Source organism: Helianthus annuus, chromosome 8 (assembly GCF_002127325.2).
Source record: "Helianthus annuus cultivar XRQ/B chromosome 8, HanXRQr2.0-SUNRISE, whole genome shotgun sequence".
NCBI lineage: Eukaryota > Viridiplantae > Streptophyta > Magnoliopsida > Asterales > Asteraceae > Helianthus > Helianthus annuus.
Genome location: NC_035440.2, coordinates 24,801,981 through 24,815,958, shown reverse-complemented (window position 1 = coordinate 24,815,958; position 13,978 = coordinate 24,801,981). Strand labels below are relative to the sequence as shown.

Below are 13,978 nucleotides of genomic sequence, written 5' to 3'. Positions count from 1 at the left end.
TGACTTTTCAAGGTCAAACTCACTTATTTCTTATTATGTGTATATATATATATATATATATATACATACGCATCGAAGTACATGTTTGTACTCCTTTTCGATTCAGACATGCTTACGATCTCATTGCTTCACTGTTCCAGTGTTTTCTTGCAAACACTTGCCCTTCCTGTTTCAAAAGTTAGTCATAATACTCACTTCGCTTACAATACCAACATGTTAGTTCCATTCGCTCATATACTTTCATTTCCTTTACACATTCGATTACTCAATTAAAGGGGTAATGGCATACACTCTCATAATGAGATTCAAGCATACCAATTACGACCCGGTCACTTCGGGTTAATTGCTTTCAACATAATCTTTCGTTTTATCCGTATAACGGATTGAAATTCATACATTCGTTATTGCATTCACGACCACCCGTTCCAAACGGATGGTACCTTATCCTTACTCGACTTGTTCAACTTGAACCGGTCGACTTGCATAGCTTATTATAGCATTCGCTATCATAACCAAATCCGCAAGGGATTTGCATCATTCGTATCTTTCATTCCTCGAATCCGTCTCGCGGATTCAAATTTTGCATTCATATCTTATTGATCCGTACTTTCTTATGGATTCAATATTCTTCAATCTTATCACTTATACTTCTTATTCTTACGTAGTATCCTCAATTTTTTTTTCCGTGAGTCTTATTACCCATTTCACCCGCACGCCCACCTGCTACCCAGTTCTACCGGACATACCTGCGACAATTACCACGGTCTCACGAACGTCATATGCTTCTTGCGTACTGGCCAGGTGCGCAATCCACACACTACTTTCGTGCCTTCGTGTAATCATCACCTTATGTCCGAGAAATGGGTTTCAGTTTCGTGCATATTTCCAAAACTTCCCCAAGACCACATCATTGTCTTTCTTTTAATAATTACCCTCCCAAGGAGATCTCTTCCTTTTTCTTTTAACGTTGGTACCCATACATATTAGCAACGTGTACCTGGGGTTAATTTTCCTATTTGCATCTTTGCCTGCCTTAGCATTCATCATATTCTGCATTCACGGATCATCCTCCTCCGACACTTATGTTTACCTTGCACATACAAAACCGTCAGTTTCTTTATACGTATACATAAGTACATACTTACATTAACCTTTACCTTTAGATCTTGATCGAGTCTTAGATTGTACGGATTTCTTATCTCAAGAGCACACAAGTTTGAGTTCAAGTACTTACCTTCTCGTACTTGATTCTCTCAAACCAGGGCTCTGATACCAACTTGTAACACCCTAACACGTTTTAACCGAAAAGACACAGCGGAAATTCATACCATAAAATTTCTTTCATTACAAACATCTTGACCCACTTGAAAGTTTGTTTTAATATGTATCTTTTACAAAATAAAGTATAAGTCCTATTTGCTAAAGCACATATTCTATGTTTCCCGTACAATCTATTTTGTGACTCGGTCTTCGATCTCTATTCTTTGTGATAACCGCCCGGGATTCGTACAACCTGCATTCACCACATACATTCATAACATTAGTACACCAAAACATAAACAAGGTTCAATCTCGTACACTTCCCATTTCGTTATCTTTCCCAACTTTAAGCGTTTTATCTGTGTATCCATATCCTGGTGAGGCTTCAATAACGTACCTGCATTACTTTTCATCCTCAAGCACACTATTAATAATGTAATTCTCGACGTATATAAATCATGCATACATACTTTCTTACATGCATACATACACATCTAAATACGCACACACATCACTATGCCTCTACATACGTACATACACACATACGTATATTCACATATACATAAATACACGTCAACATACTTACATACATTACTACGTCATACATATGTACTTATACCCTTATGTGCTCGTTCAAGATCTTACGTACCTCCTATATATCCCTACATTAATTACATGGTACTTAGACTTAGATTCATAGCCCCTAGACGTCTAAGGAACGATCAAAATCATGTTTGGGAGGCCCGTCGTGGTCCACGAATGATAAACCGAAGCCTATTATACCCAAATCAACTTAGATAACATTTTTCAGGTTTTTGAACATGGGGAGGCCGTCGGCGACGGCCCTAGGGGCGTCGGCGACGGCCCTTGCAATTACCCGTAGCCCAAAACTCCCGTAGACAGTCAAATAGCCCGTCAGCCAAAAACTGACTTTCCAGAGCCCGTCGGCGACGCCCCCATGCCCGTCGGCGACGCCCTCTAGAAAATGCATTTTTCTGCAGCTTCGTTTCGTCGTCCGTACGCACTAAAACGCGCATAACTTTTGAACCGTTTACCCGTTTAACCTCCCGTTTCTTCCTACATGCTTGTAAATTCACATTCTATCATATGGACTTGAAATCCCATATCCGAATTAAGGAAATTCTTAACTTATGAACTATCTACTTATTATTCATTTATGACTTGTTTGACCCGTTCATATTTTCATCAACAACACATTCGATTTAGCCCAGAACTTACAAGAACGTTATAGCTATAAAACCTTTACATTATTCGCACTTCCACTCACCCATTAACGTGCTTATGCCCAATCCTACCCGTTACCCGGTTACCATTCCGTAGACATTTCTTATTATTCATTTCATTATAACATCAAGACCTCATTTTTGACCCATTACATCTACTTAGCGAAATCGTTGGTTTCATACAACTCATCCATTAATTGTCTCAACCATTATGCTTAATTAACTAGAATATAACCTTACTTAACAAACTAAGAAGTGATTCGGAAATCACTTACCTTGTGCATCCGTGTTCGTAACCGCTTCCTTGCCTCATCTTGATCCGTTTGCCTTCCATGCTTGGTCCATGCTAGTTGGGTTCCTATTCTTTCATGTCGTCATGCCATAATAATGTTAGTATTCATGCCCATTCAATTTGACACACATTTACCAACTATTACTAACATTGACTTTCATTAGTCAAATCTAACTAGCATAAGGCATATACCCAAGATCACATCTTCTCATACTCGTATCATGTTAAGCTATACTAATGGCACTATATACATTTCATATTCATCATGCAATATGTTTTTAATCAAATGATTCATCAAGTTACATCATGCTCATATACAACCAAATCAATATAAACTAAAGGTCTCATGATCCTACAATTGCCATCCACATTCAAAGCTAGTAGTTAGCATAACCCCTACATCATTCTTCACTAGTAAGCCCATAAACTACCCGTTTAGTGCACATCCATATCCAATTTACCATTTAGTCACTAATCCGACATATGATATGCACATCACCATTCAAGCATAGAGTGCAAATTCTTAATTCATAATTCAACCCAATTCATACCACTAACTATCCCATCTTACAAAATCCTTCTTAAATATATCTTCTCATGTTTAATTATCATCAATCACGTTATTATCCAACTCTACACATGTTCATCCATTATATAGCGTATAATTTCACATGTTAGCTTATACTAAGCATTTCATCAAACACTTGGTGTGCGTACACCCTTTAATGCACAATGTACAACTAATTTATGTATAATCATCCAAGCTTATTCATAATTAATCAAATTTTCTTACTAATCAACAAGTATCATTCATACATAACATCAAACATATCAAATGCCACATTTCTTTTAATTCATCTAACAAGAACTTATCATACACGACATAGTACATCATTATTGAACAAGAATTGGACATGGATGATATATCAATGTCGCCATCTTCACCATCACAAATGGGTTTCATCTTAGAACATCAAATTAGTCGAAATCATACATAATACATGTTTTATATAGCGATTCTAACACCTAATCATGCTTAATTCCATACTACTTCGTGGATTAATCAATAACCCACTTCATGCAAGATCAACAAATCACAAAATTTAACTTACTTGATTGTGAAGAACACATAAGAGATCGAAAATCTTGATACATGCATCCTATACATCTTCAATTTCCTCATCAATTGGCTGATCCTCATGAACTAGGGTTTTCCCCTTGTTCTTCTTTTGTCTGGGCGACACACTCACACACCTCAGTGTGTGAGTTTTGTGTTTTAATTGATTTTTATTTATTTCATCTTTCATAATGCCCAAAAATAGTCCCTCAAGTTTGATAATAAAACATAATTTGCACTTCATTCTTATTTCCTTAGCTTTTTACCTTTCCCTTAACTAGGTTAATTAACCTAGTTACTTATTTCATGATATATCCCAAAGGGACGTACAACAATATAAACATTCGGGTTTTGGGGTGTTACAAAGACATTCCTCGGAGGATACTGTAATTGCTATTGCTCCCTTGGCTTCGAGGTTGGCTTCATGGATGAGGTATAACAATCCTTAGCCTCCTGCTGATCACTGTCGATCTTGATTATTCCCCATGGGCTAGGGAGTTTCACACATTGATGATAGGTGGATGGGACTGCTTTCATATCATGTATCCAGGGCCTGCCAAGGATAACATTGCAACAAGATAAACAGTCAATAACACAAAATTTTTGATAATTATGAAATCCTTCCACGTAGATTGGGAGTTTGATGTCCCCCAGAGTTTTCTTCGTTTCTCCACTGAATCCTACAAGCACGGAGGATCTTGGTGTGATGTCTGATTCTGGGATACCCATTTTCTTCAGAACATCAAGCTGGATAATGTTCACTGAGCTTCCTCCGTCGATAAGGATCCTGCGGACAAAATGGTTAGAGATAAAGAGAGTAATAACTAAACTATCATGATGAGGATCCTGAATGTTAATGCGATCATCCTCATCAAACGTTATCATCTTCCCTTCTAAGACACTTGATGTTCTAATAGGTCTTTCTCCATTATTCATTTTTGACTCCTTTGCATGCCTTTTGGCCGCCGAGAAGGATGTACCACAGATGTCTGATCCTCCGGAAATAAAGTTGATCACTTGTGCATTTGCCGGAGGTGCTGGAGCCTTTTCAGGGATCCTTTCAGGATCCTGAGTCCTTTGCTTTTTTCTTCCCAACAATTCTTTTAGGTGCCCCTTGCTTAACAGATATCCAATTTCTTTTCTTAAAGCTATGCATTCTTCAGTTAGATGCCCGAAATCCTCATGGTATGCACACTATTTTGACTTGTCTTTAGTCCCGGATGGTTTATCATTCTTCCTGGGCCACCTAGCTTTTTCTCCTAGATTCTGCATTGCAAGGATTAGCTCATGATTATCAACGGAAAAACAATATTCTGAGATTGGAGGATAATCTTCATCATCCTCTTCTTGGTCAACAGCATGCACATTCTGGTTGTCGTTTCTATGGTAGGATTTGAACTTATTGCTCTTGAAGGAGGATCCTTGCTTTTCCTGTTTTGAGGATCCTACTTGTCTCTCCTGGATCCTCTTGTCATCCTCTAGCCGGATGAACCTGAGTTCCCGAGTTCTTACTTCATCTAGATTCCTGCATGGTGTCATAACAAGATCATCATAGAATAATGAATCCTTAAGCAGTCCCATTTTGAAGGCTTCAACAGCCGTAGCCATATCCAAGTTGGGAATGTCCAAGGATTCTTTACTAAATTTAGTTATATAATCCCTTAATGATTCATTATGATTTTGAGTTATCCTGTACAAATCACTAGTTAATCTTTCAAATTTTCTACTACAAGAGAATTGGTTATTGAATAAATTAACTAAATTAGCAAATGAAGTAATAGAGTAAGGGGGAAGACTTAGCAGCCATTTAAGAGCTGATCCAGTAAGAGTGGATCCAAATCCTTTACATAGGCATGCTTCCTTCAACTTTTCTGGGATAGGATTGATCTCCATCCTCTCCCTGTATTGTGCTATGTGCTCCTTTGGATCCGTAGTACCATCATACAGCTTCATAGTAGGGATATGGAACCTTTTGGGTACCTCTGCATCACAAATTGGTGGTGCAAAGCGAGATACCTTATGGCTTCCATCTGCAATCTCTGGGATAGGCTTGACTACCCCTGGAACACTTGAGATCATATCTTTTAGCTTCTGCAATTCCCTGGCCATAGCATGATTGATACCTGTATCCTGCATGAATCCATGGTTAGTGGTAAGATAGTTATTTAAAGTGTTACCTCCCATTGAGTTCAAGTTAGTGAATCCATATTGCTGGGATTCTGGGATAACGGAGGGACCAGTGGAAGCAATGGTCTGCATTGGAATGAAGTCCCCTTGATGGACATCTAGACTTCCTGTTTGCAAACTTTTTAGGGATGATCCTGGAACGAAGGAGGATCCTTGACCCTGGGATGATCCTGGAACAAAGTAGGATCCTTGACCCTGGGATGATCCTGGAACAAAGTAGGATCCTTGAAACTGCTGTGCTCCCGGATAGGCTCCCGAATTCATGAAGGATCCCATATGCTGGGGATAGGATCCTGCCGGCTGAAAGTGTGAGCCTGATGCCTGAGTCATTGCTGTTGATCCGAGGTGCAATCCTCTTGATTCTCCCATAATTTGCACGTCTGGAATTTCCGATGGCTGAGAAGTGATCATTGGAGTATCAAAGCTCAAGGATTTGGGCATCAGTGGGGAATGATCCTCTGCCGTTTTCTTTTGTCTTTTGAGATCTCCAATTTCCCTGAGGATCCTTTCATTAGTTTCATCCTGTCGCTGCATACGATCCTTCATCTGCAAAATCAAAGTAAATACGTCACTAGTACTAGGAGTATAAGAATTCATAGCAGAAGAAGATGGAGGTTTAGAATTAGTAGGAGTTGGTCTCTTCTCAGCATTCTTCTGGGATCCTGCCGGTGGAGGAGGCAGAGTGTTCTGAGACGAGGTGACTGCAGACATCGCCGTGGACATGTTTTTCAATGACGAAGCCATGTAATTCTTTGAAATGATTCCGAACAAAAGGTTTTCTTATGAATGAAGCACCAATTGCCCCACGGTGGGCGCCAAACTGTTTTGGTCAAAAATCACACAAGGATAATGCAACCAAACTTTATGTAAATGGGGTATGATGCTTGGTCTATAGAAAAAGTAAAGGATCACTTCAATGTGAAATATGCAAAGACACAATGATTTATACGAGGAAAAAGCCCTTGATCAATGTATGATCTCCAGCATAAAAAACCTCGGGTGATGGCAACTACCGATCACCAAACTTTAATATAAGAAAAATAGTTACAACTTCGGATGATAATGAGCTGAGTACAAGGATCACTATAGTTTCGAGTGTCTAAGCGTGTGAGAATTGTGTCGTGTGTTCTTCCGAATGAGGAAGAGTGTTGTATATACAAGTGTAGGTGACCTATTTTAGGTAAAAAGACTAATAATCAGCTCATTACCCCTTTAGAAATAAAAGTAAATCTAGCCTAAATTATCGCCCTTAAATCATGCCAAGTTTCCATATCCTTCACAACGTCCATCTCCGATTAAGCACATGCTATAGTTGTAAAGACGCGTCCTTTGATTGTGATGCTTAAGAGCGGATCCTGCTAGATGTCCTGCAAAACAACATTAAATTCAACGAAAGCAACTGTTAGCATGAGGATCCTATGATGGTCCGTGATCCTGATCCTGGAACTCTACTGAGGATCACTATCTGCCAAAGAAACAAGGATCACTGGTTAGGATCACACGTGAGGATCATGTATTGTAAAAATTCAGCCCTAACATATATATAGGACAATGCTAGATAGAAAACCCTAAAAATTTGAGAAAACCCTAGAAAACCCAACCTCCCGACCTTTTTTTTAAAAAAAAAAAATAACACATGTAATATACATGCTTTTAAGAGTTTTGAGCCAAAAAAATCAAAAAAGCGCCGAGTGGATGTTTTAAAAAAAATAAACAAGTTTCAGCAACTTTCATCACTAACATGTGTTAGACAAAAAAGTGCTGAAACTTGTTTATTTAAAAAAAAAAAAAAACCACTCGGCGCTTTTTTGATTTTTTGGCTCAAAACTCTTAAAAACATGTATATTACATGTGTTATTTTTTTCAAAAAAAAAAAAATGTCGGGAGGTTGGGTTTTCTAGGGTTTTCTCAAATTTTTAGGGTTTTCTACCTAGCCCTACGCTATATAGGACGATATATATATATATATATATATATATATATATATATATATATATATATATATATATATATATATATATATATATATATATATATATATATATATATATATATACCACTTCTAGAAGGTCAGGGTGCAGAAAATTAGAGTTTGTGCAGTTAATACTTTGTCCTTTTAATTTTTATATTATTCCTTGACCGTTTTAATTTTAGTCCTTGTTTGACTTACTTTATCATTTGGAATTTAAGACATTCACCTAAACAACACAACGATATAATTAATAACAAATTTTATAATAATTTACTTCTGCACATTCATTATTTATCATTAAATTTTGAGAATTTATAATAAAAACCCAAAATCATCTATATTTATATAATTATGAGTATTTGAACACTCAATGTTAATTTATCCTCTTTAGTTAATCTTCATAACATTACATATCAATCTATATTTAGACTGATATTCTAAAGTTAACACTAGTGTATTTGTGAACTGAGTGAACATATCTTGACCATTGATTTACATTATCAAGTCGTAAAATACATTAGTGTATTTTCATCATCAAATCCTAACCATTAATTTACACTTTTGTATACATTGTGTATTAATAATCAAAGGTTAGGATTAGTTCATTAGTGTTCACTATCAAGAAGGTTGTATGAACCTAACCCTCTATACGTAATATTATCTTTTTTACGTCTTTATCATTGATTATTTTATTTTATATTGTCGCACTAAATTTCAATGTTGCTATTGATAGTCTCAATGGAAACTTAAATTAATAAAATACGTGGGACCAAAATGATGTCTATATACGTTTAACTTTTAAGTATTGATCATTGATCATTAACCAACAAAAATAAATTCTTTTAATATCTTTAATGATATTATAAAAATGAACCCATGATGTTATTACCACAATATATTACTTTAAGAGATATTATAGAAATGAACCCATGATGTTATTACCACAATATTACTACTTTTTTTAAACGTACCAATATTAACCTATTCATATCAATCATCAATGACTATCTATATCTTGCACGATTTAAATACTTCATTTCTAACATTTCATCCCTTAGATAAATAAGAAATATCTTACCACTAGGATAGGGGCGTAGCTTTCAAGGGGCCAGGGGCGTCCGATCCCCCGAACTTTTTGCTCAGTAGTACTATGTGCGAGTCATGGGTTTTACCATAATAGGTTTTCAGACAATTGCTTTCCTTGGATTTGGTGACGAACCAGGCCACTAGCGTTGCGATAGCGAGCATGTATAGTCTTTTGCCTATGTATCCGGATAACCAGGATTTGTTAGACGTTACAAAAAAATTATTTTAATACAACAATGTGGAAAAAAAGCATTAATGACTAATGAATTAATGACTATCATCATTGTAATCAACGTATGAATTGTTTATATTGTAGCCTTGTTCTATACTTTTTGGCCCACTCACACACCATTTGAAAGAAAAAAACTCTTGTTCACTTTCATGGCAACCATTGAACTTAACCAACAACCCAACATCACGGTGGTGGTGGTCCCTTTTCCGGCACAGGGCCATCTCAACCAGCTCCTCCACCTCTCCCGCCTCATCGCCGGCTACAACATCCCAGTCCACGTCATCACCACCACCACCCACAACCGCCAAGCCCAAACCCGTATCCCACTCCCACCCACCATCCATTTCCACCACTACCCCACCCCCCACTTCCCCTCACCGCCACCCGACCCCACCGCCTCCGTCAAGTTCCCTACACAACTTATACCATCTTTCCAATCCGCCATGCATCTCCGCCAGCATTTTGTTGGGCTACTAGAAACATTCTTGTTAAGTAAACGTGTTGTGGTTGTTTATGATTATCTTATGGGCCCGGTTGTTCAAGATGTTGGGTTGTATGGTAATGTTGAGGCTTATATGTTCTCCTGTTGTTCGGCTTTCGCCGGGTTTTGGTACCAACGTGAGGCCACTGGCATGCCGGTTCTTGATGGTGAGCTTGCGCTTGTGGAAAGCCAACTCCCGAGTAATGAAGATTGTTACTCGATGGATGGAGCACGGTTCATTGCGTCCACGGATGTATCGTGCCAGAAGTTTACATCTGGTATGTTAAAAGCAGGGGCAATTTCATATATACACCTCTAAACTTGTGTTGAGAAAAATAATGTTATTTTACAAGTTTAGATATAGATATATGAAATTCTCTGGTTAAGAACATTCACATCTAAGAGCATTCACATCTTGGGAATCAAAATCTGTGTGTAGGGTTTTTAAAATGTAAAAAGTATAAAAAGTGGTTGTGAGTAGAGGAGAGAGAAAATGTTACTGTTCATCTGTATATTTTGAGGGACACTGTTCACCCACTATAATTTTTTAATATATATTGAAAGTGGTTGTGAGTGAAGGAGAGAGAAAAATGTAATGATAAAGGTATAAAAATATTATTTAATTGAAAATGAGAGGGAAAAAGTATTTGTTTTTAGTGAAAATATATTGATATAGGAGTTGTTTTTTAGTGGAATGTATGTATATTTTTAGGGAGTTGGATGTGAATGCTCTAATTATCCAAATAATCAAATTGTGTGTGTGGTGTTTTTAAAATATAAAAAGTATAAAAAGTGGTTGTGAGTGGAGGAGAGAGAAAATGTTACTGTTCATCTGTATATTTGGGGGGACACTGTTCACCCTCTATAAATTGTTTAATATATTTTGAAAATGGTTGTGAGTGAAGGAGAGAGAAAAGGTAATGATAAAGGTATAAAAAATATTATTTAATTGAAAAGGAGAGAGAAAATGTAGTGTTTTCTAGTGTAATTTAGGGTGAAAATATGGTGGAATGGATGTGAATGCTCTAAAATACTTTAACTTTATATAATTTGATGAAAAGTAGTGTTAAGAAAGAAAATATGATATTTTTACAAGTTTAGATGGATATAGACATTTGATATTCCCCCTTAAACGAAAGGAACTACTTTACTTTCACTTTATATAATAACAATAATAATAATAATAATAATAATAATAATAATAATAATAATAATAATAATAATAATAATAATAATATGAGGAGTAAATTACGATTTTGGCTCTTGTGGTTATATCACTTTTACCTTTTTAGCCTAAAAAGAATCTTTTAACATCTGAGCCCCCAACGTCTTTTTTTCTAACCCTTTTGGCCCCTAAGACTAAGCGGTATGGGGGCCGGCTTAGGCCCGGCGCCGGTCCCCCACACTGCCCCCCTCTTCCCGTCCTGGCGTATCCGGCTCCCCACAGACGAAGTCGACGGGCCTCCTTCTCCTCTCTTCTCTCACATATACCTATACATACATACATATATATACATAAAGGGGTTCATTCCCTCACCCCCTAGGTCCATCCCCTCCAAGCCACTCCTACGTGGCGGCCCATCCCCTTGGGGATGAGACTCTCCATACCCACTAGTCTAACACTAACCACATCCATTTACTTTTAGGGGCCAAAAGTGTTAGAAAAAAAGTCGTTGAGGGCCAAAAGGGTTAGAAAAAAAAGACGTTGGGGGCTCAGATGTTAAAAGATTCATTTTCAGGCTAAAAGGGTAAAAATTATATAACCACAGGGGCCAAAATCGTAATTTACTCTAATATGAGAAAAAGTATAACCATTTAGCCGCAGTTTGGGGTCATATAAGTTTCTCCTTTCTATTGATGTCAAATGATTGATTTAACTCAGATAGTTCTTTAAATAAAAAAAGCTTAAATTTACGTAAAAATCCAACATTCTAGTGGCGGAACCACTTGAACGCCTTGGTTGAGCTGATGGGTAAAATCAACTTGTAGGTACCATTTTTGACGCAAGTAGGGTTATTGAAGGAAAATTCATAGATCTAATCGAACAAGAACATTATCAAGGTCGACAAAAACTTTGGGCTCTTGGCCCTTTCAACCCGGTTAAGATCACTACCGATGCGAGTCATAAGCGTCATAAACTATTCGACTGGCTCGAAAAACAAGCACCCAACTCGGTTCTTTATGTTTCCTTCGGCACAACAACGTCGATCAGCAACGAGCAAATTCAAGAACTCGCTTTGGGTTTGGAAAAAAGCGAGCAAAGATTCATTTGGGTGTTGAGGGATGCTGATAAAGGCGATATATTTGATGGTGAAGTTCGAAAGATTGAACTACCAGACGGATTTGAAGAACGGGTAGGGGATAGGGGATTAGTGGTGGTGGACTGGGTGCCCCAGCTGGAAATCCTGGGGCACCCGGCTACTGGAGGGTTTATGAGTCACTGTGGGTGGAACTCGAGCATGGAGAGCATGACCATGGGCGTGCCCGTGGCGGCATGGCCCATGCATTCTGATCAACCGCGCAACGCTATGCTTATAACCAATGTTTTAAAAGTTGGGATGTATGTGAGGGATTGGATGCAAAGAAAAGAGTTGGTGAGTTCCGCGGTGGTTGAAGATGTGGTTAGAAGATTGATGGCGTCGGATGAAGGGGAGGAGATAAGGAAGAGGGCGGTGGAGCTTGGTGGTAAGGTGCGGCAATCGATGGTGGATGGTGGTGTTACACGGATGGAGTTGGATTCATTTGTGGCGCATGTCACCAGATAGATTTATTGTGATGTGACATTTGATTATTTTGGATGTTGATGACTTGATGTACTCTGAATATTAAAGGGGAAACTATTTCTTGTTATTTTTGTTCATTAAATAGATAGATTTTGGTTTTGTGCATTCTAGGAGACAGCACAGCAATATACCGGTAAGGACAGTGAAACCTGACCCGGTATAACCCGAATATCAATCTTGTGGGTCGGTCCTTGGTCCGGGACCATTCCAGTCCAACATCACCTCTTTATGCACCGGACTAAATAAGCGTAATCGCTCCACAATTCGTCGAGGACCACTGATCAGACCAAAATTCACTTGTCAAATGGTTAAGTATGAACTATATGAGCACCAATACAGTTCAGATTAATCCCAATAACCCATATGAAACCCATAAACCTTATTTTAAGGTTCAAAAATAAATAATATGGCATTTTTGTTTCGGTATACTTGTTGCCTTGTTGGTTCGTGACATTTCATTTGTTTAAATACCTATATTAAGTACTACTTTTATTACAGGCGTCTATCTGTCGGCTGCTTTTTATCCCTTTATTAGAATAAAAAAAAAATTATACGCCATCCGTGGGACTCGAACCCACGACCACGTGGTTAAAAGCCACGCGCTCTACCAACTGAGCTAGAACGGCTACATGTCTTTGTATTACTGAAAATCATTATTCTACAATCCAAATAAATTTTTTATTTCAAACCCAATTTTGTAACCTGTTTGAGCAGTCTTTTTTCTCCTTTGTTTCTGGAATTGGGATAAACAAATCAACAATTAATGTCATTAAAGCAGTAACTTTTACATTCAACCTAAATTATTCTGGAATTGTTGAAAAGATCTTTTTTCGGACTTAGGCCACACGGGGCACTTACGTTATTTACCATGATACAATTGTATCACGCGTTGAAGTTCATAAATCCCACCCTCACCTTCATATATAACGCGTTATATTTTCAATGAAATCGATTTTCGTTATTTTTATAACGCCTTGATAGTTTTATTTGTGAGTGTAATTGTTGGTTGGGGGGAAATTGTTGGGTGTGGTAGTGAGTGATGACCACCCACACTAAAAAAGATTGTGAGTGATGGAAAATGGTTGCTAACATGGCGGAACATGATTGGATATTGTGAGTGATGGAAAAATGGTCACTAGTGACCACCCCCTCCCCTTAGGAATCGACTTTAAATGGAACAAGTGTTTTTTTTTTTTTTTTAAACAGAAAATATTTTTCATTCATATTTGCCAAGTTACATCAAAACAAAAGGTAGATGGGCAACAAGCTGCGCCACCACCCCTTTCTGAATGGCAAACCCTAATCTGCCAAAGACAAAATCTCG

General features: G+C 37.7%; 1 protein-coding gene and 1 non-coding gene across 2 annotated transcripts; one reads left to right on the top strand and one right to left on the bottom strand.

Annotated features, from left to right (window-relative positions):
- The first annotated feature begins 9,448 nt into the window (after nucleotides 1-9,448).
- Nucleotides 9,449-12,753, top strand: LOC110872440 (zeatin O-xylosyltransferase). The gene is made up of 2 exons (XM_022121238.2): nucleotides 9,449-10,149; nucleotides 11,861-12,753. Exons 1-2 carry the CDS (start codon nucleotides 9,540-9,542, stop codon nucleotides 12,634-12,636), a joined length of 1,386 nt encoding a protein of 461 aa, XP_021976930.1. The 5' UTR covers nucleotides 9,449-9,539; the 3' UTR covers nucleotides 12,637-12,753.
- Nucleotides 12,754-13,207: 454 nt separating this feature from the next.
- Nucleotides 13,208-13,280, bottom strand: TRNAK-UUU. The gene has a single exon. It is a non-coding gene; the product is annotated as a tRNA-Lys (tRNA).
- Between the last annotated feature and the right edge of the window lie 698 nt (nucleotides 13,281-13,978).

Excerpts from the sequence above, each read along its gene's own strand:
- LOC110872440 (XM_022121238.2), top strand. The coding sequence starts at position 9,540 with ATGGCAACCATTGAACTTAACCAACAACCCAACATCACGGTGGTGGTG. Across the intron at positions 10,150-11,860 it reads GTGCCAGAAGTTTACATCTG|GTACCATTTTTGACGCAAGT; the intron begins GTATGTTAAAAG and ends ATCAACTTGTAG.